At 42.9% G+C, this 23,546-nt stretch overlaps 1 protein-coding gene across 1 annotated transcript; it reads right to left on the bottom strand.

Moving 5' to 3' along the window:
* Window positions 1-1,117: 1,117 nt before the first annotated feature.
* LOC141205027 (nicotinamide N-methyltransferase-like) lies at window positions 1,118-2,543 on the bottom strand. Its single transcript, XM_073664065.1, has 3 exons — window positions 2,429-2,543; window positions 1,821-1,953; window positions 1,118-1,541 (listed from the first exon to the last, which is right to left on the bottom strand). Exons 1-3 carry the CDS (start codon window positions 2,541-2,543, stop codon window positions 1,118-1,120), a joined length of 672 nt encoding a protein of 223 aa, XP_073520166.1.
* Window positions 2,544-23,546: the final 21,003 nt, after the last annotated feature.

Genomic DNA, 23,546 nt, shown 5'->3' with positions numbered 1-23,546 from the left:
TGATCGCAGAATAATCTCCATGGTGAAGAGAAACCCCTTCACAACATCCAACCAAGTGAACAACACTCTCCAGGAGGTAGGTGTATCAATATCCAAATCTACCATAAAGAGAAGACTGCATGAAAGTAAATACAGAGGGTTCACTGCATGGTGCAAGCCACTCATCAGCATCAAGAATAAAAAGGCTAGACTGGACTTTGCTAAAAAACATCTAAAAAAGCCAGCACAGTTCTGGAAGAACATTCTTTGGACAGATGAAACCAAGATCAACCTCTACCAGAATGATGGAAAGAGAAAAGTGGTACAGCTCATGATCCAAAGCATACCACATCATCTGTAAAACACGGCAGAGGCAGTGTGATGGCTTGGGCATGCATGGCTGCCAGTGGCACTGGGTCACTAGTGTTTATTGATGATGTGACACAGTACAGAATCTGCCGGAGGAATTCTGTTGTATTCAGAGCCATGCTGTGTGCTCTGATCCAGCCAAATACAGCTTTCTGATTGGTCGTCGTTTCATACTACAGATGGACAATGACCCAAAAAACAAAGCCAAATCATCCCAGGAGTTTATTAAAGCAAAGAAGTGGAATATTCTTGAATGGCCAAGTCAGTCACCTGATCTCAACCCAATTGAGCCTGCATTTCACTTGTTAAAGACTAAACTTCAGACAGAAAGGTCCAGAAACAAACAGCAACTGAAAACCACCGCAGTGAAGGCCTGGCAGAGCATCAAAAAGGAGGAAACACAGTGTCTGGTGATGTCGATGAATTCAAGACTTCAGGCAGGGATTGCCAACAAAGGGTTTTCAACCAAGTACTAGAAATGAACATTTTATTTACAATTATTAAATCTGTCCAATTACTTTTGGTCCCTTTAAAAACAGGGTGGAACATGTTAAGGAGCTGAAACTCCTAAACCCTTCATCCAATTTTAATGTGGATACCCTCAAATGAAAGCTGAAAGTCTGAACTTCAACTGCATCTGAATTGTTTTGTTTAAAATTCATTGTGGTAATGTCTAGAACCAAAATAAGAAAAATGTTGTCTCTGTCCAAATATATATGGACCTAACTGTACCTCTACATAAATACATTGGTGATGACGTCCACCAATTCTAGGGCTTTCTGACTTTCTGGGCAACGATGAACACTACTCTCTCATGGTCTACAACACCACAGATCATTAATTTCTCCTGATTCTCATAATGCTTTATTTCAAACCCTTCCTCACTTATTACCTTCCTATAGAAATTTTCATCACAAGGTAACAAGTGAAACTTGTCTTTTCCAATTTTAAAATATGGGGCATTAATACTTGCATAAAATAACAGATATCCCACGATTTTGACTAAATTGTTGAGCTTTCTTAGGTTTCTTATGTAATCCTCGTTGTCCTTGCTGATCGTTTCCAGACCCCATATACTAGTGACACAGTCAAATTTTGGCAGTGAATTCATAAGGTCGTCATTGCAGAGGTCCAGTTTTAAAATCTCCTTTATTTTTCCCCTTAGAATTTCCTCTTCTTCTTGCCACCCATCGCTGTAAAATACAAACATTTCACAACATCAGTGATTAGCGCTTAATCAAAGACAAGTCAACTGCGCCTGGAATCTTATGTGTCGAAACTCTCTTGTGACCCCCGAGAACACATCAATAGCTTATCCATTGCCCATTTGTATGTTTAGTTATAAAGTTGTCAAACATAAACCACAGAGAAAGAAATTATACTTCATTCTTGACCTGCTTAATTCTTTTAACTCTAGAAAGAGTTTTGAAGTTTGAGTCCAGTCAAAGGCCTTGGCATCTTTGTTTTTCTACAGTTCAAACTCTTTAATGGAGGCATCATTAACTTTTAGCATTGAAATTTCTTCGAAGAACTCACAGACCGAAATGAGGTGCATGATAATTGGTCCAAGACTGAAGTCTATAAGTGTTTTTCCACTAACCAAACCTGTGAACAAAGAAAATTTAAATTTAAAAATTCCCAATTTTCTACATTATTCTACAAAACCTTATCTATCTTAGGTAGTATATGTTAGCTCTATTACTTATTTTAGATTTATATTGCTTCCTATTACCACATTAGACTCACTTAGTCTGAAAATTCATAACGGTGACCAAATTTACCTTTTCGGCTTTGACTGTTGTAGATGAAACTATAAAAGGTCTACCAAGGTGACAAATATCAACAAAATTGTGACTGTTTTCTCCACTAGTCCATATAATGCCTACATGTTCCTCATGTTGACCAATCTATATTTAGCTGTGGATGTCAGGTTATACCAAGAGTTTTTCAGAATAGTCATGGATCCACAAGATATAGACCATTTATCTATTGGGATTATCCTCATGGCAGTATTTTTGTCCAGTGTCTATTGCATCACAGTGAAATTGGAAAAGCACTCTGATAGCAAGGGTTCTCCTACTTTCTAGGATCAGCTCCTGGCTTTGGCAAGAAATTTGAAGATCATAAAGTGATCTAGTGATCATGACAACCATTCTCAGAGTCTCATAGTATCTTTGAAGGTTTTTGAGATACATTTGGATGAACTTTATATTTAAAGGTCTTAAGTGCCCTATAATTCTGTAGGTCCTGAGAAATATAATCTTCTCAACAGTATGTAAGACATATCAGAAGATCATTCTACCAGTTATTTGCTTCAGTCAAATTCAGAAGATCGGCAGAACTGGAAAAGGTTTGGATTTAATGGTTGGTAACTAATCCAGGTGCCTCAGATCTTCTAGATTTGCTCATTGAAGTGGAACCAGTGGTGAACTTATTAATTTTTTAAAGATCAAGAATGGAGTGAAGGTTAAATACTACAAATGATCAAAGTGATTCAATGCAAATAACAAGCAAGTAGAATTTTATGAAATTTGCTGGTCATGGCAAATTCGAACAGTGTTCGTTTTGTGCAAATCACAAAAAGGAAAATGCCTGTTACCTTTTTATAGATCTGTCACAGAAAGCTGAAATGATCTACAGCTAGATTATGCAAGCTTCCCCATAATGCCTTGCAGCTATCACATCACAGGGTATAACGCAGCCAATCAGGAAGGACTAGCATCGCCAGTAAAAAGGCTTGACAGGTGATGCAGCAGCCATTTTAGGGTGATTTAGGATATTAGCTAAGGAAAAAAGCTAGATGTTGATAGTATATTTTTCATTTTTATTTGTAATGTTTAAAAATGCCTTTTTGTTACCTTTTTTGAAGTTACATAAAGAAGATTATGGATATATCTCACCTCGCTCTTCCTCCTCCCTGCGTCATTTTCTGACTTTGACAGACTTTGTTTTATTTTTTTTTAAGTTTTCACCTTCCTTTAAATCAGAAAAGTATTAACCCCTAAAGGGACAAAAGTTTGTTGTCTTCTGGCAAACATTATCTATTCTGTCATAACTATTCAATTCTTAGGTAAATTATATTTAAAATGTCCTTGTTTTATACGGGTCTAGTTGTACTACCTTTCCATTTAACTTTGGAGTACAAATATGGTAATACATCATTGTTGATTTTTTACTTTGGGTGTATGCTTTGTGTGTATGTATATATATATATATATATATATATATACAGTACAGACCAAAAGTTTGGACACACCTTCTCATTTAAAGATTTTTCTGTATTTTCATGACTATGAAAATTGTACATTCACACTGAAGGCATCAAAACTATAAATTAACACATGTGGAATTATATACTTAACAAAAAAGTGTGAAACAACTGAAAATATGTCTTATATTCTAGGTTCTTCAAAGTAGCCACCTTTTGCTTTCATGACTGCTTTGCACACTCTTGGCATTCTCTTGATGAGCTTCAAGAGGTAGTCACCGGAAATGGTTTTCACTTCACAGGTATGCCCTGTCAAGTTTAATAAGTGGGATTTCTTGCCTTATAAATGGGGTTGGGGCCATAAATTGTGTTCTGCAGAAGTCTGGTGGATACACAGCTGATAGTCCTACTGAATAGACTTTTAGAATTTGCATTATGGCAAGAAAAAAGCAGCTAAGTAAAGAAAAACGAGTGGCCATCATTACTTTAAGAAATGAAGGTCAGTCAGTGCGAAAAATTGGGAAAACTTTGAAAGTGTCCCCAAGTGCAGTTGCAAAAACCATCAAGCGCTACAAAGAAACTGGCTCACATTAGGACCGACCCAGGAAAGGAAGACCAAGAGTCACCTCTGCTTCTGAGGATAAGTTTATCCGAGTCACCAGCCTCAGAAATCACAGGTTAACAGCAGCTCAGATTAGAGACCAGGTCAATGCCACACAGAGTTCTAGCAGAAGACACATCTCTTCAACAACTGTTAAGAGGAGACTTTGTGCAGCAGGCCTTCATGGTAAAATAGGTGCTCGGAAACCACTGCTAAGGACAGGCAACAAGCCGAAGAGACTTGTTTGGGCTAAAGAACACAAGGAATGGACATTAGACCAGTGGAAATCTGTGCATTGGTCTGATGAGTCCAAATTTTAGATCTTTGGTTCCAACCACCGTGTCTTTGTGCGACGCAAAAAAGGTGAACGGATGGACTCTACATGCCTGGTTCCCACCATGAACCATGGAGGAGGAGGTGTGATGGTGTGGTGGTGCTTTGCTGGTTGCACTGTTGGGGATTTATTCAAAATTGAATGCATACTGAACCAGCATGGCTGCCACAGCATCTTGAAGCGGCATGCTATTCCATCCGGTTTACATTTAGTTGGACCATCATTTATTTTTCAACAGGACAATGACCCGAAACACACCTCCAGGCTGTATAAGGGCTATTTGACCAAGACGGAGAGTGATGGGGTGCTATGCCAGATGACCTGGCCTCCACAGTCACCAGACCTGAACCCAATCGAGATGGTTTGGGGTGAGCTGGACCGCAGAGTGAAGGCAAAAGGGCCAACAAGTGCTAAGCATCTCTGGGAACTCCTACAAGATTGTTGGAAGACCATTTCCGGAGACTACCTCTTGAAGCTCATCGAGAGAATGCCAAGAGTGTGCAAAGCAGTCATCAAAGCAAAAGGTGGGTACTTTGAAGAACCTAAAATATAACACATATTTTCAGTTGTTTCACACTTTTTTGTTAAGTATATCATTCCACATGTGTTAATTCATAGTTTTGATGCCTTTAGTGTGAATGTACAATTTTCATAGTCATGAAAATACAGAAAAATCTTTAAATTAGAAGGTATGTCCAAACTTTTGGTCTGTACTGTATATATATATATATACAGTTAGGTCCATATATATTTGGACAGAGAGAACATTTTTCTAATTTTGGTTCTAAACATTACTACAATGAATTTTAAACAAAACAATTCAGATGCAGTTGAAGTTCAGACTTTCAGCTTTCATTTGAGGGCATCCATATTAAAATTGAATGAAGTGTTTAGGAGTTTCAGCTCCTTAACATGTGCCACCCTGTTTTTAAAGGGACCAAAAGTAATTGGACAATTGACTCCAAGGCTATTTCATGGACAGGTATGGGCAATCCCTTTGTTATGTCATTCTCAATTAAGCAGATAAAAGGCCTGGAGTTTATTTGAGGTGTGGTGCTAGCATTTGGAAGATTTTGCTGTGAAGTAAACATGCGGTCAAAGGAGCTCTCCATGCAGGTGAAACAAGCCATCCTTAAGCTGCCAAAACAGAAAAAACACATCCGAGAAATTGCTACAATATTAGGAATGGCAAAATCTACAGTTTGGTACATCCTGAGAAAGAAAGAAAGCACTGGTGAACTCATCAATGCAAAAAGACCTGGGTGCCCACGGAAGACAACAGTGGTGGATGATCGCAGAATAATCTCCATGGCGAAGAGAAACCCCTTCACAACATCCAACCAAGTGAACAACACTCTCCAGGAGGTAGGCGTATCAATATCCAAATCTACCATAAAGAGAAGACTGCATGAAAGTAACTACAGAGGGTGCACTGCACGGTGCAAGCCACTCATAAGCATCAAGAATAAAAAGGCTAGACTGGACTTTGCTAAAAAACATCTAAAAAAGCCAGCACAGTTCTAGAAGAACATTCTTTGGACAGATGAAACCAAGATCAACCTCTACCAGAATGATGGAAAGAGAATAGTATGGCGAAGGCGTGGTACAGCTCATGATCCAAAGCATACCACACCATCTGTAAAACACGGCGGAGGCAGTGTGATGGCTTGGGCATGCATGGCTGCCAGTGGCACTGGGTCACTACTGTTTATTGATGATTTGACACACGACAGAAACAGCCGAATGAATTCTGATGTATTCAGAGCCATGCTGTGTGCTCAGATCCAGCCAAATGCAGCCAAACTGATTGGTCATCGTTTCATACTACAGATGGACAATGACCCAAAACATAAAGCCAAATCATCCCAGGAGTTTATTAAAGCAAAGAAGTGGAATATTCTTGAATGGCCAAGTCAGTCACCTGATCTCAACCCAATTGAGCATGCATTTCACTTGTTAAAGACTAAACTTCAGATAGAAAGGCCCACAAACAATCAGCAACTGAAAACCACGGCAGTGAAGGCCTGGCAGAGAATCAAAAAGGAGGAAACACAGCGTCTGGTGATGTCCATGAGTTCAAGACTTCTGGCAGTCATTGCCAACAAAGGATTTTCAACCAAGTACTAGAAATGAACATTTTATTTATAATTATTTAATTTGTCCAATTACTTTTGGTCCCTTTAAAAACAGGGTGGCGCATGTTAAGGAGCTGAAACTCCTAAACTCTTCATCCAATTTTAATGTGGATACCCTCAAATGAAAGCTGAAAGTCTGAACTTCAACTGCATCTGAATTGTTTTGCTTAAAATTCATTGTGGTAATGTCTAGAACCAAAATTAGAAAAATGTTGTCTCTGTCCAAATATATGTTATTATTATTATTATTATTATTAATAATTTATATAGCGCCATTGATTCCATGGCGCTGTACATAAGGGGTTACATACAAAATGAGAATATCACTACAGTAGACAAACTAACAATGATAGACTGGTACGGGGGGAAGAGGACCCTGCCCTTGCGGGCTTACATTCTACGGGAATAGGGGGGAGACAGTAGGTTGTTGGGTTGCAGTAGTAGAAGCTTCAGCTTTGTTGGGGTGGCAGCGGGGTCATTGCAGGCTGTAAGCTTTCTTGAAGAGATGGGTTTTCAGGTTCCGTCTGAAGGATCCGGATGTGGTGGATAATCGGACGTGTTGAGGCACAGAGTTCCATAGGATGGGGGATATTCGGGAGAAATCTTGGAGGCGATTGAGTGAGGAACGGATAAGTGTGGAGGAGAGAAGGAGGTCGTGGGAGGACCAGAGGTTACGTGAGGGAATATATCGGGAGATTAGTTCAGAGATGTATGGAGGAGAGAGGTTATGGATGGCTTTGTAGGTCAGTGTTAGTAGTTTGAACTGGATGCGCTGGGCAATTGGGAGCCAGTGAAGCGATTTGCAAAGGGGGGTAGCAGAGGAGTAGCGAGGTGAGAGAAGAACGAGTTTTGCTGCAGAGTTGAGGATGGACTGGAGGGGTGCAAGAGTGTTAGCAGGGAGGCCACAGAGGAGGATGTTGCAATAGTCGAGGCGGGAGATGATGAGGGCATGCACAAGCAGTTTAATGTTTTTGAGCTGGAGGCGACAGGAGGTGGCGAGAGCTTGGATGTGGGGTTTGAAGGATAGGGCAGAGTCAAGGGTTACTCCGAGGCAGCGGATTGTCGGTACAGCGGAAAGAGTGATGTTGTTTATTGTGATGGATAGATCAGGTGGGGAAGATATGTGAGATGGGGGAAAGATAATGAGTTCAGTTTTGTCCACATTGAGCTTGAGGTAGCGGGAGGAGAAGAAGGAGGATATGGCTGCTAGACATGCTGGGATTCTGGACAGCAGAGAGGTGACGTCTGGGCCAGAGAGGTAAATCTGGGTGTCATCAGCGTACAGATGGTACTGGAAGCCATGGGATTTTATGAGCTGTCCCAGGCCAAGAGTGTAGATTTAGAAGAGTAGGGGTCCTAGGACAGAGCCTTGAGGGACTCCAACAGAGAGGGGGATGGGTGAGGAGGTGACGTGGGAGTGGGAGATGCTAAATGTGCGGTTAGAAAGGTATGAGGAGATCCAGGATAGAGCAAGGTCTTTGACGCCAAAGGAAGAGAGGATCTGCAGTAAGAGGCAGTGGTCAACTGTATCGAAAGCAGAAGACAGGTCAAGTAGGAGGAGTACAGAGAATTGTCTGTTAGCTTTGGCTGTAAGTACGTCATTGGTGATTTTGTTAAGGGCAGTTTCGGTGGAATGGTGGGGGCGGAAGCCGGATTGTCGGTTGTCGAAGAGAGAGTTAGATGAAAAGTGGGAGGAAAGTTCAGCGTGAACGTGTTGCTCAAGGAGTTTGGAGGCAAATGGGAGCAGCGATATGGGGCGATAGCTGGACAGGGCGGTTGGGTCGAGGGATGGCTTTTTGAGGATGGGTGTGATTGTGGCATGTTTGAAGGCAGCAGGGAAGGTACCAGAGGATAGTGATAGGTTGAAGAGATGGGTTAGGGATGGGACGAGTGTGGGGGTGATGTTAGGGAGGAGGTGGGATGGGATGGGGTCGAGTGCACATGTGGTGAGGTGTGATTTAGACAGGAGACGAGTAAGTTCTCTTTCCGTGATGTTGGGAAGGGAGGTTATAGTGGTGGGGAAGTGGTGATGAAGACAGAGGGGTTGTGGTGGTCGGACGGTAAAGACTTGCCGTGTTTGGTCAATCTTGTCTTTGAAGTGTGTTGCAAACTCCTCAGCGGAGATGATGGAGGTTGGAGGGGGCAGTGGAGGGCGGAGGAGAGAGTTGAAAGTGTTGAATAGTTGTTTGGGGTTATGTGGACCTAGCTGTATGTATATATATATATATATATATATATATATATATATATATATATATATATATATATATATATATATATAAAACAAATCATGTGAAACAAGGTTAGCATGGTTATGTTTTTTATCAAATATGTAAGTATTGTGCACTAAACACCTTCATGTTATAAGTATATTCTACATAGCACTAATGCAAGTTAGATTTCATATATCCAATGCTTGCAGACATCTTAGAGCACACAGAGGCTGCTGTTTTTGTTTGTTCACTACAGTACCATCATACAGGCATGGAGCCTTCAGCATACCCAGGGCTACCAGTGCAAGCCACTGGCACCTCGCGATCATGTTGTGGAATGGCCAATGGATTGTGTGGAATGGCACACCTTCTGGATCACGCACTTTCATTTCCACTGTCAGATGTTGACAGTGACATTTAAGGGGTTAAGAGCAGCGAGCAGAGTTCATCTCTGCTTTCAGTTATTAGAGGCAAATGCTGTTTGAATCCTCTTGTTTGTTTTTTCCATCTTGTGTTTTGCGGTCACGTGTCCATCTGCCTTTATATTCCAGCTCCGCCCTTCTAGCTGTGCTGGGCTTCAGTGTTTGACTGTTTCTCTACCCTGTTGCTTCGGTGCCTTTCTCTGTCAGTTCGCTTGGTCCTTCTGGGACCTCTAGTACCTTTTTGTCTGTTTGTCTTTTTGTGTTCTGCAACTACTTCTCTGTTTAGGAGGTGTCCCATTTTTGTCCCAGTCCTTAGTTCTTTTAGGGAACCCTCCCTTAATACTATAGGTCTTCGTTCAGACTAGCCGAGGACTAAGGCGGGTCTGTTCGCTAGGAGGAGGCAGCCCGCTACATCGTAGGGATTCAGCTTAGTCTTACTGTAGGGATAACTTTCCCCTATCTTTCCTTAGTACTTGTTGCAGATCATAACAGTAAGTCCAACCCAAAAAACTAAAATTAAAGAAATTCGGGGATCAGTATGGTTTCCGTCCAGGATTTGGCTCAAGGCCTGCAGGGATTGTCTCTGGAGGTGGCCAAGCTTCAACAACATGTGAGTAGCTGTTCTGGAGCGCATTTTGTTGAACCTAAGGTACGACTGCCTGATGTTTTTTATGGTAAGCAGCAAGATTTTTTTTCCTTTAGAAATGCTTGTTTGTTATATTTTTGTTTGAGACCAAGGTCCTCTGTGAATGAATCACAACGCATTGGTTTTATTATGTCACTTTTGCGCAATGAACCACAGGGGTGGGCCTTTTCTCTCCAACCTAATGATCTGTGTTTAAGGTCTGTAGAATTTTTTTTTTCTGCTATGGGTCTATTATATGATGATCCTGACCGAGTCTCATCTGCTGAGGCAGAGCTCAGGCGTTTGAATCAGGGGTCAGGTGATGTTGAAAATTATTGCACACACTTCAGGAGATGGGCTTCAGAAGTCAAATGTAATGATCCTGCGCTGAAATGTTTATTTCTTGCTGGTCTGAGTGAAAGGGTTAAGGATTTGTTAATTGCATTCCCCGCACCTGAGACTCTGCAGGATGCCATGCAGTTAGCTGTTCGGACAGGAGACTGAGGTCCAGGGTGAATGAGGTAAAGACTTCTGTAATGTCAGGTCCTAGTCCCCAGAAAATCTTCTCTGATGGCAGAGAACCGATGGAGGTGGGGGCAAAGTCGCTCTCCTCTCAGGAAAGAGACCGTAGGTTCGCCGAGGGATTGTGTCTTTATTGTGGTAAAGCTGACTATTTGATTAAGTATTGTGAGCTTCGTTTAAGTAAAGAAAAAAAAAAGTCAGTTACGCCCGTATAGATTGTTGATTCTCTGCAGGAGTATTTCTTTATGGGAGTACTACTTTGCAGGAAAATTTGATTGAATTTCAGGTATTTGTGGATTGTGGTTCAACACTTTATGTGATTGATAAAGGGTTTTTGGAAAACCTTACATTGAAATCCAAACCTTTGTCATCACCTATTTCTGTGATTGCAATTGATAACACTCCCTTGAAATGTATTACGCACAAGGTTGCTGCATTTCCCCTCACTATTAGTGTTGAGCCACCCCCGTAGTGTTCGGGTTCGGTTCGGTTTGTCGAACACCGGGATGTTCGTGGAACTGTTCGTCGAACACCTTAGAACACTGTCGAACACCGTCGAACACCGTTAAAACCAATGGCAGGCAAATAAAAACACATAGAAAACACCTTCAAAGGTGTCCAAAAGCTGACAAACTGCTCAGAAGACACTTTCTTAAAAAAAGCCGGCCGGCAATTCAGCATCGGTACCCGACAATTTAGAACAGAAAGAATAGAGCATCACACATTGATTAGATAGATAGAAACATGTCAGTCACATATATAAGAAGTACAGTGACAGTGTTGGTTACTGTACTTGTCATTTAGTGTTAAAGGATTTATTAAAAAAAATAATAGTGTTTTCATGCACCGTCTCTTTAAAAAAGCTGGCCGCAATTCAGCATCGGTACCGGACAATTTAGAACAGAAAGAATAGAGCATCACACATAGATTAGATAGATAGAAACATGTCAGTCATATATATAATAAGTACAATGATAGTGTTGATTACTGCACTTGTCATTTAGTGTTAAAATAAAGGATTTATTTAAAAAAAAATTGGCGTGGGGTTCCCCGTAATTTTAGTCTCTAGCGGAGGTTAAGCAGATGCCTGTGGCAGATTTTTGAAGCCATGGAAGGGATAATACCCACGGAGCTTTCCAGGCTATTAATATCAGCCCCCAGCTGAATACCTAGCCTTTACTAGCTTTTAAAATGGGGGATCCCCCCAAAAAATGACGTGGGGTCCACCCTATTTTAATAGCTAGCAAAGGCTAGGCAGACAGATGGGGGCTGATATTGTAACATACCTGGCGGCGTCCTTGCATAGTGGTCCATCTCCCACTGTGCAAGAGCGCGCACTTGATCTCCAGTCCAGAATGTCTCTCTGGCTTCCCTCCATGCTGTCTGTTTGTGTCTGTTTCTGCTGCTTAAGGGCGGCGCCCGATCACTTCCTGCTTTTTGTACCTGCTGTGGGTCACACCCCTTGTGCGTCCTCAGCCTATTGCTGTCTGTCACCTGGTATATAACCCAGCTGCTCCAATCAATCCCTGCCTGAGCATAGTGTTTCATTCAGTGTGTGCTTGCACTCTGAAGGTGCCAGGTCCCGTTCTGTGTTCTCTTGTCTGCCTATCCTGGAGGCTGTATTTCCAGGCCTGTCTGAACACGCTCCTAGCCTGTTCCTCTCACCTTCTAGGGGCCGAATACCTAGACCCGCTCCTGTATCTTGTCTGAACACGCTCCTAGCCTGTTCCTCCCGCCTTCTAGGGGCCGATTACCTAGACCCGCTCCTGTATCTTGTCTGTCCTGTCTGAACACGCTCCTTGCCTGTTCGTCCCGCCTCTCTGGGGGCCGTATTCCAAGACCCGCTCCTGTATCCCGCTGCAGTGTCGGTCTCCTCCGTACACTCAGTTCCAGTCTGAACTCTCTCCTATCTTTTACCTGTTTTTTCTCTATGTCCGTTCCTTTCCTTTTTCTGCAGAGTCTGAACTCGTACCTAACTCCTGCTTGTTGTCTCTGTACTCCCGTTTGTGAGTTTGTGGTCCACTCGCTACTTCACTGCAAGTACCCTGTGGGTATCTGGCTCTGCCTTTCCCTTCCTGTCTGTTCCGTGTGAACAGAGCCCTGTCTCCCCTGCTCTGACTCCTTTGCTCACCGCTCCGGCGGTTCTAGCCTGCTCTGACTCCTTTGCTCACCGCTCCGGCGGTTCTAGCCTGCTCTGACTCCTTTGCTCACTGCTTCGGCGGTTCTAGCCTGCTCTGACCCCTTTGCTCACCGCTCCGGCGGTTCTAGCCTACTCTGACTCCTTTGCTCACCGCTCCGGCGGTTCTAGCCTGCTCTGACTCCTTTGCTCACCGCTCCGGCGGTTCTAGCCTGCTCTGACTCCTTTGCTCACCGCTCCGGCGGTTCTAGCCTGCTCTGACACCTTTTGCTCACTGCTCCGGCAGCCTTGCTCCGCTCTGACCCTTTTGCTCACTGCTCCGGCAGCCTGGCTCCGCTTTGACTCTTTTGCTCACTGCTCCGGCAGCCTTGCTCCGCTCTGACCCTTTTGCTCACTGCTCCGGCAGCCTTGCTCCGCTCTGACCCTTTTGCTCACTGCTCCGGCAGCCTTGCTCTGCTCTGACCCTTTTGCTCACTGCTCCGGCAGCCTTGCTCCGCTCTGACCCTTTTGCTCACTGATCCGGCAGCCTTGCTCCGCTCTGACCCTTTTGCTCACTGCTCCGGCAGCCTTGCTCCGCTCTGACCCTTTTGCTCACTGCTCCGGCAGCCTTGCTCCGCTCTGACCCTTTTGCTCACTGCTCCGGCAGCCTTGCTCCGCTCTGACCCTTTTGCTCACTGCTCCGGCAGCCTTGCTCCGCTCTGACCCTTTTGCTCACTGCTCCGGCAGTCTCGCTCCGCTCTTATCCTTTTGCTCACTGCTCCGGCAGTCTTGCTCTACTCTTGCTCACCGCTCCAGGCGGTCTCGTCCTGCCCTGCTCTTGCTCACCGCTCCAGGCGGTTTCGTCCTGCCCTGCTCTTGCTCACCGCTCCGGGCGGTCTCGTCCTGCCCTGCTCTCGCTCACCTCTCTGGGCTGCCTCACTCTGCTGTGTTTGTCCGCCACATCTGTGGTTCTGTTCCAGAGTCCCAGTGTGTACTGGGTCCTATCCCGCCTGTGTTCCTACCTGCTAGTGCCTTCCTGTCTGCACTCTAGCCGTGCTTGCCTGTACCCCCCTGCCTGCATACCCGCCTGCCTGCATACCAGTCGTGCCTGCCTTTTCCCACCAGTCTGTGTGCCAGCTTAACCAGTCTGTTCCTGTATTTCCCTGTGTGGGTCAACAGCCGTGTCCGGGGTCTGTCCTGGAGTAGCACCTGGTCCCTCTGCTCGGTTCCTCCTTGGTGCACTGGCGTCGTATGCCGTCGTTCGACCCTGGTCGGATCGGGTGAATACCTAGTTACGCCCCTCCAGGCATTCACTCTCCGGCACGGTCCAGTGGAATCACACGCACACGCCGCTCAGCCCGGGTGTGTGCATTACAGATATTACTAGCCCAGGAAGGGTGCCATGAATATTGGCCTCCTCCCAGGCTAGAAACACCAGCCGTCAGCCGCCCCAGAAATTTTGGACTTGGTTGTATTAGATAATTTACCCTCTCCAGTCGTTCTAGGATTGCCTTGGTTAAAACTGCACAATCCTTTACTGGACTGGTCCACTAATGTGATTAAGTCTTGGAGTCCGAAGTGCTATGTGTAATGCAGCGACTTGCGGCATTACGGTAATGGTCCAGAATGTGTTTTGGCTGACCATGTACCTCCCCCTCAGGTGACTGGTCACATGACTGTGACATAGCACAGGTCCTGTGCTCACAGAATGTCTGATCACATGACTGTGACATCAGCACAGGTCCTGTGTGCGTTGGAAGATATATAAACCCTGATAGTTTTGAGACAGGGTGTGTAAGGTGTGAGGCCTAGTGAGGCCTATTGAAGCCTAGTTAAGCCTTGTGAAGCCTAAAAGGCGGAGGCTGGATCCTTAGGTGTAAGCGATCCCAGTAGTCTTGGAGGGCCAGAGGCTTGGAAGGCAAGAGTCCTGGAAGGCAAAGGCTGGATGTGAGGTGAGACCACATACCAGTAGCCTTTGAAGGAATGATGGCTGGAGACCCCCATCTCTGAAGCCGTAAAGCCACAGTGGTGGCAGAACAAGTCTGAAGCAGCTAAAACCCGGCAAAGGTAAAACACTGCTTGATGTGGACATTTCTATAAGTGACTTTGCTGGGGGCTGTAACTGGAGCCAAGTGGGCCTGTCTGCCACTTGAAAGGCTCCTGAACATTATATGTAATATGTCGGCGAGCCACTGAGTTGGACTCGGTTATAGCAGTTATGGTGTATAATAAACTGCTGGAGTGTGAAAACTGGAAAACGTGGCTGGTGTGCTTTAATTCACCCGGTGCAGCGAGTATCCCCCAGTATGATGACTAGCGCTGCCTTACATATGATAAATGTTGTAATGGTCGCATTGCGGCTGTGGAAAAAGAGGAATTACCTGTACCTATTCAAGATTTTTGGAGGTTTTTTTCGGAGGAGGAGTCGCAAATTTTATCTCCTCATAGGGATTATGATTACACCATTGAGTTTGTTCCTGGAGCTACTCTTCCCCAAAGTCGCTTGTTTAATCTGACTATTCCTGAAAGAAAAACCTTGGAGGAGTACATACAGACTAGCCTGGCTGCTGGTCACATTAGACCTACTAAGTCGCCTGTGGCAGTTGGATTTTTCTTTGTTAAAAAAAAGGACGGGGGTTTACGTCCATGTCTGGATTTTCGTGAAATTAATAAGATTACCATACGCAACTCCTACCCATTGCTATTAATTCCTGACTTGTTTAACCAGTTGGAGGGGACCAAGTTGTTCTCTAAAATTGATCTCCGGGGGGGGGGCATACAATTTGTTACGAGTGAAAGAGGGTGATGAATGGAAAACTGCTTTTAACACTCCGGTAGGTCATTTTGAGAATCTGGTGATGCCTTTTGGTCTTACCAATGCACCTGCATTTTTTCAGAACCTTATTAATGACATCCTGAGACCTTTGATTGGTAAGAATGTGGTTGTGTATTTGGATGACATTTTGATTTATTCACCAGATCTAGAGTCCCATTGGCAGAGTGTACGTGAAGTTTTGCAGTTATTGAGTGATAATTCACTCTTTGCTAAGCTAGAGAAATGTGAGTTTGCTCTACAGAAAATTTGTTTTTTGGGCTACATTGTCTCCAGCGAGGGTTTTGAGATGGACCCGGTGAAGGTTCAGGCTGTGCAGGAATGGCATAGGCCTATTGGTTTAAAATCTATACAGAGATTTTTTGGGTTTTGCCAATTATTACTGGAAATTCATTAAGAATTTTTCTATAATTGTTAAGCCGCTGACCGATCTCACCAGGAAAGGTGCGAATATGGCTCAGTGGACTACTGAGGCCATTGAAGCGTTTGAGTATCTCAAAGAGAGGTGCAGTTCTGCCCCTATCCTTATGCAGCCTGATGCGACCAAGCCTTTTTTGGTCGAGGTCGATGCGTCATCTGTGGGGGTCGGAGCAGTTTTGTCTCAGGAGAACAAGGGTGGAGTACATCCTTGTGCCTTCTTTTCGAAAAAAATTTCGGAAACCGAACTGAATTGATGTTGGAAATCGAGAGTTGCTGGCTATTAAACTCGCGTTTGAACATTGGCGTCATTTTTTGGAAGGCGCTAGATTTCCTATTCAGGTTTTCACAGATCATAAGAATTTGATCTATCTGGATGCTGCCAAGCGCTTCAGCTAGGTGGGCACTTTTTTTTTCTCGGTTTCATTTTTCTGTTACCTATATCCCTGGTACTAAGAATGTTAAAGCCAATGCTTTATCTCACAGCTTCTCTCCTATGGTCGGTGCCGAGGAGGAGGAGAGCATTTTACAGAAAGGAGTTGTGGTGACGGCATTGGACTCCGTTTTGGAGAATGGGATTGTGAAAGCTCAAGATGATGCTCCATCTAACACTCCCCATGGGAGGTTGTTCGTGCCTAGAGCCTTTAGGAGAGATTTGTTTGTGGATTGTCATGAGTCTCGATTGGCAGGTCATCCAGGAAATTTCAGAGACTAAGAGTCTTATCAGTCGCAGTTTTTGGTGGCCTGGATTGCAGAAGGAAGTCATCAAGTAGGTGCGTCAGTGTACTGTGTGTGCTAGGTCAAAGGCTTCACATACTCCTGCTGCGGGGTTGCTTTGTCCTCTGGAGGTTCCTAGTGCGCCTTGGATGCATCTCACAATGTATTTTATTACTGATCTTCCTGTGTCCGAGGGTTTTACTGTCATCTGGGTGGTCGTGGACCGTTTTAGTAAGATGTGTCATTTGGTTCCATTCATTAAGCTGCTCTGTGCCAAGAAACTCGCTTAAGCGTTTGTTAAGGAGATTGTCAAGCTCCATGGCGTTCCCACGGATATTGTTTCTGATAGAGGACCTCAGTTTGTGGCTCGCTTTTGGCGTGCTTTTTGTGACAGGTTGAGAGTCCATTTGTCATTTTTGTCTGGTTATCATCCTGAGTCTAATGGACAGACTGAAAGAAAGAACCAGGATTTTGAACAGTTTTTGCGTTGTTTTGTGGCGGACAATCAAGAGGTGTGGTCTGAGTTTCTGCCTCTCGCATAATTTGCTCTTAGCAATCATACATCCTCCTCTACTGGGTGTTCTCCTTTTTTTTGTTGTACTGGGAGACATCCGTCTTTTGGTTCGTTCTCCAAATTGGGGTCGGCGGTGCTGGAGGAGGAGAATTTTTCTGGTAATTTGGAGAGAGTTTGGACTAATGTACGTTGCAACCTTCAAGAGGCTAACAAGAAGTCCAAGAAGTTTTTTGACAGGAAACGTAAGGAGGTTTTGTTTACTGTGGGTGACATGATTTGTTTGTCCTCGAAGAACCTGCGGTTGAGGATTCCCTCTAAAAAACTGGGTCCTAAGTTTGTGGGTCCATTTAAAGTGCTTCAGGTTGTTAACCCGTCTGCTGTTAGGTTGGATGTCCCTACTTCCTGGAAGATTAATCCTGTGTTTCATGTTTCCTTGTTGAAAAAGGCTGATGTATATGATAGGGACACCACTGTCACAGTTCCTCCTGTGGTAGAAGACGGCAAATATGAAATTTCTCATATCTTGAATTTTAGATGGCATAGAGGGAGATGACAGTATATTGTCTCCTGGAAGGGTTTCGGTCCTGAAGACAACTTCTGGGTAAGGACGGATGGTGTCTCTGCTCCTAGGCTTGTTAAAGCTTTCCACAGGAGGTTTCTGGATAGGCCTGGGCCTGGAGGATCCGGAGGATCCTCATAGAAGAGGGGGTACTGTTAGAACCCTCCTATTTGTTTTTTCCATCTTGTGTTTTGCGGTCACATGACCATCTGCCTTTATATTCCAGCTCCGCCCTTCTGGCTGTGCTGGACTTCAGTGTTTGACTGTGTCTCTAGCCAGGTGCTTTGGTGCCTTTCTCTGTCAGTTCGCTTGGTCCTTCTGGGACCTCTAGTACCTTTTTGTCGGTTTGTCTTTTTGTGTTCTGCAACTACTTCTCTGTTTAGGAGGTGTACCATTTTTGTCCCAGTCCTTAGTTCTTTTAGGGACCCTTCCCTTAATGCTATAGGTCTTCGTTCAGACTAGCCGAGAACTAAGGCGGGTCTGTTCGCTAGGAACAGGCAGCCCGCTACATCGTAGGGATTCAGCTTAGTCTTACTGTAGGGACAGCTTTCCCCTATCTTTCCTTAGTTCATGTTGCAGATCATAACAAATGCTGGCTGTGTAACATTGTCAGCATCTGCTGTATATGAGGCAGGCTCAGCTCCTGAGTCTGCATCAGGCATGGGAACTCGACACTGGACATAGCCCAAGTCACCAGTCACAGTTTACACCAACAAAATAAACTACAGAGGTGGCCGTTAACCTTGACAATAAATAGTATACTATAAAATTAAAAATCCATGCGTTCTTGAAAACAGAGAGTTTTAATGAGGGATTGCAAAGTTCCTTGTTCCTACAATTACTTTACAATTGTACCCTTTATACCAGATAAACAGCCCCTTTAATGGCTTAAAAGTGATCGATTTATAAGAATTCTTGCACATTGTTTAAAGCTTATTACTTTTTTTCCAATCATTTCCATTGCATTCTCAATTTTATCCACAAGATGTCAGTAAATTTTTGCAAAAGACAAAGCAAAACTGAGACGGAACAGACATTCAGAAATCCACCTGTCACCTGTTCTGTGCAGAAAGCAAAACATATATGATGAGTATACGGCTGTTATACTTGTGATTTAAATCAGACAATAACCATTAAAGCTTGTCTGTCAACATAGAATGACTGTTCAAACCAAGCAAAGGTGCAAGATGGACCCAAACATTTAAGTGAAACCTTCCCGCTCATTTGTTTTCTGTGTACCGTATCTCTGCCCCTCATTGGCTCTATAATGACAATCTAAAAAAAGGAGAAAACAAGTAGATAGGAAGATGCACTTAAATATTTGGACACACCAAATGTTCACTGAGTGCTTGGTTTGAACAGTCATTCTGTGTTGATAGATTTTTTTTAAACAGAAAGGAAGCATTGACAGCTTACTATAAGCTCCCATTATATCAGGCTCATGGAGATACCACAGATACAAATATCTCCTTCCATGGAGAATACTATGAGGTTGAAGCAAATAGTATAAAATTACACATAAAGTCATTAATACAAACTAATAAACAAATATATATAAAATCAAAAAGATTTCACACCACAAACTATTTTATCTGCATTTAGCTATTTCAAAGACAAGTCCAACAATAACTTTTCATGGCCTATCCGTTCATCTGTTACTGAGAAATCAGCGTTTGAATGAAGGATGCGGCGCTGGGTGGGGAATAGATCTGGAGTGACAGAGGCCTCAAATCTACAGCCTCATTTGCATATCAATTCAAATGCTAATTTCTCAGTAATGGAGGAATGGACTGACTATGGAAAGATATTTCTGGACTTGTCTTTGAAAGAGAACATGCACATATGAATAGTTTCATGTGCGGATTCCCTTTATTACATTTATATCATTACCGGAGTTGCTGTCCGATCTCAGAAGACGGCTGCTGACAAATCTTGCAGAATAAACAAAATAAATGAACTCCTCCAAGCAACTATCGGATTATATATACTATATATATATGTACTGAAGACAGTGATGTGTCATTTGGCGAGCAATCAAAGAAGGGGCCTCAGTGATACAAGTCATTAATTACGCAGAGCAGAATGGTATGCAGACGACAGGACACGGCCTGCTTGACAGCCTATCATATCCTTATTGTAAATGCTAAGAGCATATCAGGTGATATAGATAAAAATTATGTCTAAGAAGCATTTTTTTTTAATAGCTTCAAACAAATAATCTTGACTTCAGGTGAAACATTTCAGACCATTTTAAAGTGTATTTTATAGCCTGTAATATCATTTGAGGTTCTCCTTGTATGGAGGTTCGGACCTCAATAATATGTGCTGAGTAACTGGAGCTGACCCTTCTAGGAAATGATCCCTCAGCTCTTTCACATCAGAAGATGAACAACAAAGATCCCGCAAATAAACTGAAGCAAAACTGCACCAGTAACTCTCATGCTTTAAAAGTGTTTTTTCTTGGTCCCTGGCCACAATTTATTATAAAAAACCAAACAGCACTTTACTCACCTTTCCCGAGTTCACAGGTGAGTCCACTGCTCCCAGTGCCTGGTACTGGCTGAAGCACTAAAACCATTCTGTCAGCGTGGACCAATCAGTGAGCTCAGCCGCTTTACCAGTGTAGACTGATCAACCCGCTCAGAGCCGCTGAGCTCACTGATGTGACATCAGCTCCGCAGCCAATACAAGACACTGGTAGAAATGTCGAAGACTCACCGGTAGAGCTTGGGATGTTGAGCAAAGTGTGATTTCCTTTTTTTTCTAACAAACCAGGGACCATGTTTTTCTGAAAAGAGACAACCTTTTTAAAGGTTGGCATGATTGGTAGACGGCGTCGGTGATTTATAGATGGAGGCGATCCATCAATCGTAAGTCCAATTGACACAATCTTAATTAACAATCTTTCCTGGAAACAAATGTGGCCATATATATCCCTAGAAAAGCCTTTTAAAATACACAAAAAGAAAAATCAATGCCAAATTACCGTCAGGCTCTGGCATTTCTGACTTTCTTTCAATATTTGGATCATCACCAAATGCATATAGGTCAACTCTCCTGGGACATTTAGAAAAAGGAGAGACCTCCTAATCTCCCCGAAGAGTTGGAAACTGTCCCGGACACCAACAAGAGCTCTTGAGCCCACTAAGAAAGCTTGATGGTAGAAACACTGTCAGCTGTGTTCTAGCCCTTTTGACTGTGCATCATAATACAGTATATACGATGATTTATGATGTGTATGGAGGTGACTGGACATCTTCTAGAAGCACAAATGGTCTATTTATTATAATTGTTTAATTTATTGTGCTTTGCTTATATAACACCATCATATTCCACAGCGCTTTACATGCATCATCATCGCTGTCTCCATTGGGGCTCACAATATAAGTATGTCTTGAAAACTGGCGTCACAAATTAATTCTTTTTTTAATGTTCAATTTTTTTTTTATTATATAAATAATGGAAAAACTATACATGTCTGGTATTGCCATAATTGTACTGACCTGGAGAGTCATAGTGTCAGATCATTTTTACTGTATAACGATCGCTGTAATTAAAAACCCAAAAATCAATTGCAACATTCTTTTTTCACTTTTTTTGCTGCACTTAGAATTTTTTTCCCACTGTCTGGTGCCCCACATGATACAATGGATGGGTTCATTTAAAAGTACAACTTGTCCTGCAAAAACAAGCCATCATATGGCTATGTTGATTGAAACAATTGAATCCTGGAGGCGCTCCCGTATGAGGAGGAGCTCCCACTTGCTTTCTAAGCCTTGTGATGTTTTGTACTGTCCAAATGCAAAATAGACCACAAAGGGTTAAAAACTTGAGGAATTATTCTAAAAGTGCGATTCTATATAGAACGCTGTGATACATAAAAAAAAGGGGGGGGGTATCAAATCACACATCACTTTTCTGCTCATAGTGCCTTCATCAGGTGTATATGAGACCTTATAGCTGACAAAGCACTTGAACTTGGTATTATTGCTTTTGGGTGGGGTTACTCCCAAGGGTAACACCCAAAAAAACACCTGAGTTTGCTCCTTCTTAATTTTCAAAGTGTAAAATGTGAATGTCAATTAACTTGTATACGTTGAATGTGTTCCTTTCAGTGGACAAAATTTGATGTTGCACAAATTGTCGTCTCCATTAATATAATATGAATTATGATCCTATATTTCGGAGCTGATCATTTTTTTGGAATCTATAACCTTCCTGGATATGTTGATGAAAAAGTAAAAAAAGCTATGAGTTTTTTAAGAAGAGAAGGAAAAAACAAAAGGGCAGAAAGCAAAAGTCTCAAAGTTGGTAAGGGGCTGAAAACTTGGGCCCGTATTTACCCTATTTATCAAGGCTGGCAATGTTCACACTGGTCTTGATTAAGGAGCATGCTAGAGTCAGGCACTCCTTATTTATTAAGAGGGGCACGCTTCTGACAAGTGGCATGCTCCTCCGTGAGCTGCCCCACAAATCTTCCTCTAATAAGGAACCGCAGGAAGACCTCTTCCACAAGGAACGTCGCAGCACATCGTGAATTAGAAGAGCTCTGACATTGCGTCCCGGTCTCGTCTCAGCTCTTTACATTCTAGTGCAGCTGGTCAAAGCTGGCGTCAAAATGCCAAAAATTTCATCAGCTCCCATTTAATGCCTATCAACTGAGGAAATGGTTTCAGAAGCCTTCCCAGAATATGCATCAAGCACTAAGAGAATCTCCAAAAAGAGATTTGTCTGCACCCATCCATCCTTCCTTAAAAAAAAGTGTAATATTAATTTGTAAAATCTCAGAAAATTACAACACAGTAACATAGTCATGTAGGTTGAATAAAGACCTAGGTCCATCAAGTTCAACCTTTCTCCCCCAATTGTACTCCCTACACTAACACTACACTAACTTACTGGAGCTAGGCCTCACAAATGAATTACCATTTTTATTATTGATACACTATTACAATTACAAATAAACCAGTTTATAATTCTTTAACCCGTTTTATTTTTGTATTACTGTTATGGTATTACTAAAATCCCTATGCCTAAATCTGTTGATCCAGAAGAAGGCAAAAATGCCAGGATACATTCAGCCAATTTGCATAACGGGGAAAAATTCCTTCTTGACCCTGAGAAAGGCGATCAGTACAAGAACCCTGGATCAAAAGGGGGGAGGGGTGTATGTTTATTAGTAAAACCATCCTTAAAACCTATCTTGTGTGAGAATATATGTGAAACTTATTGTGGGTGGAGATAAGGGGAGGGGGGAAAAATAATAAATTACTGATAGGGGTTGGTTATAAGTCTCCAAAAATGATGGAAGCAGCGGAAAATATCCTCATAAAGCAAATATATGAAGCAGCGACTCAAGGAGAAGTCATTATTATGGGGGGGTTTAACTACCCTAAAATACATTGGGGAACAGAAGCCTGTAGTTCAAGCAAAGGAAATAGGTTTTTGACAACTATGAGAGACAATTACCTTTCACAACTGGTTCAGGACCCAACAAGAAGGGAGGCACTGCTAGACCTAATATTAACCAACAGGCCAGACCGCATATCAAATATACGAGTTGGGGGTCACTTGGGTAATAGTGATCACAAAATAATAAGCTTTCAAGTATCCTTTAATAAGATGTGTAGTAGAGGGGTTACAAGGACACTAAACTTCAGGAAGGCAAATTTCCAATGGTTGAGAGATGATCTTAGTGCAATAAGCTGAGACGATATCCTGAGACATTACACAAAGCAAATGGGAGACATTTATTAGCATCCTGAATAGGACCTGTGCACATATATACTCTATGGGAATAAACATGCTAGAAATAGGAGGAAACCACTATGGCTAAATAGAGCTGTAAGGGGCGCAGTAAGTGACAAAAAGAAAACATTTAGAGAACTAAAGCAAGTAGGTAGCGATGAGGCATTAAATAAATACAGAAAATTAAATAAATTCTGTAAAAACCAAATTAAAACAGCAAAGATTGAGACAGAG

This window comes from Phyllobates terribilis, unplaced genomic scaffold (genome assembly GCF_046119375.1).
Source record: "Phyllobates terribilis strain yellow unplaced genomic scaffold, ASM4611937v1 Scaffold_1__5_contigs__length_1240528914, whole genome shotgun sequence".
In the NCBI taxonomy this organism is placed as follows: domain Eukaryota; kingdom Metazoa; phylum Chordata; class Amphibia; order Anura; family Dendrobatidae; genus Phyllobates; species Phyllobates terribilis.
This window is presented reverse-complemented; position numbering and strand designations above follow the sequence as displayed.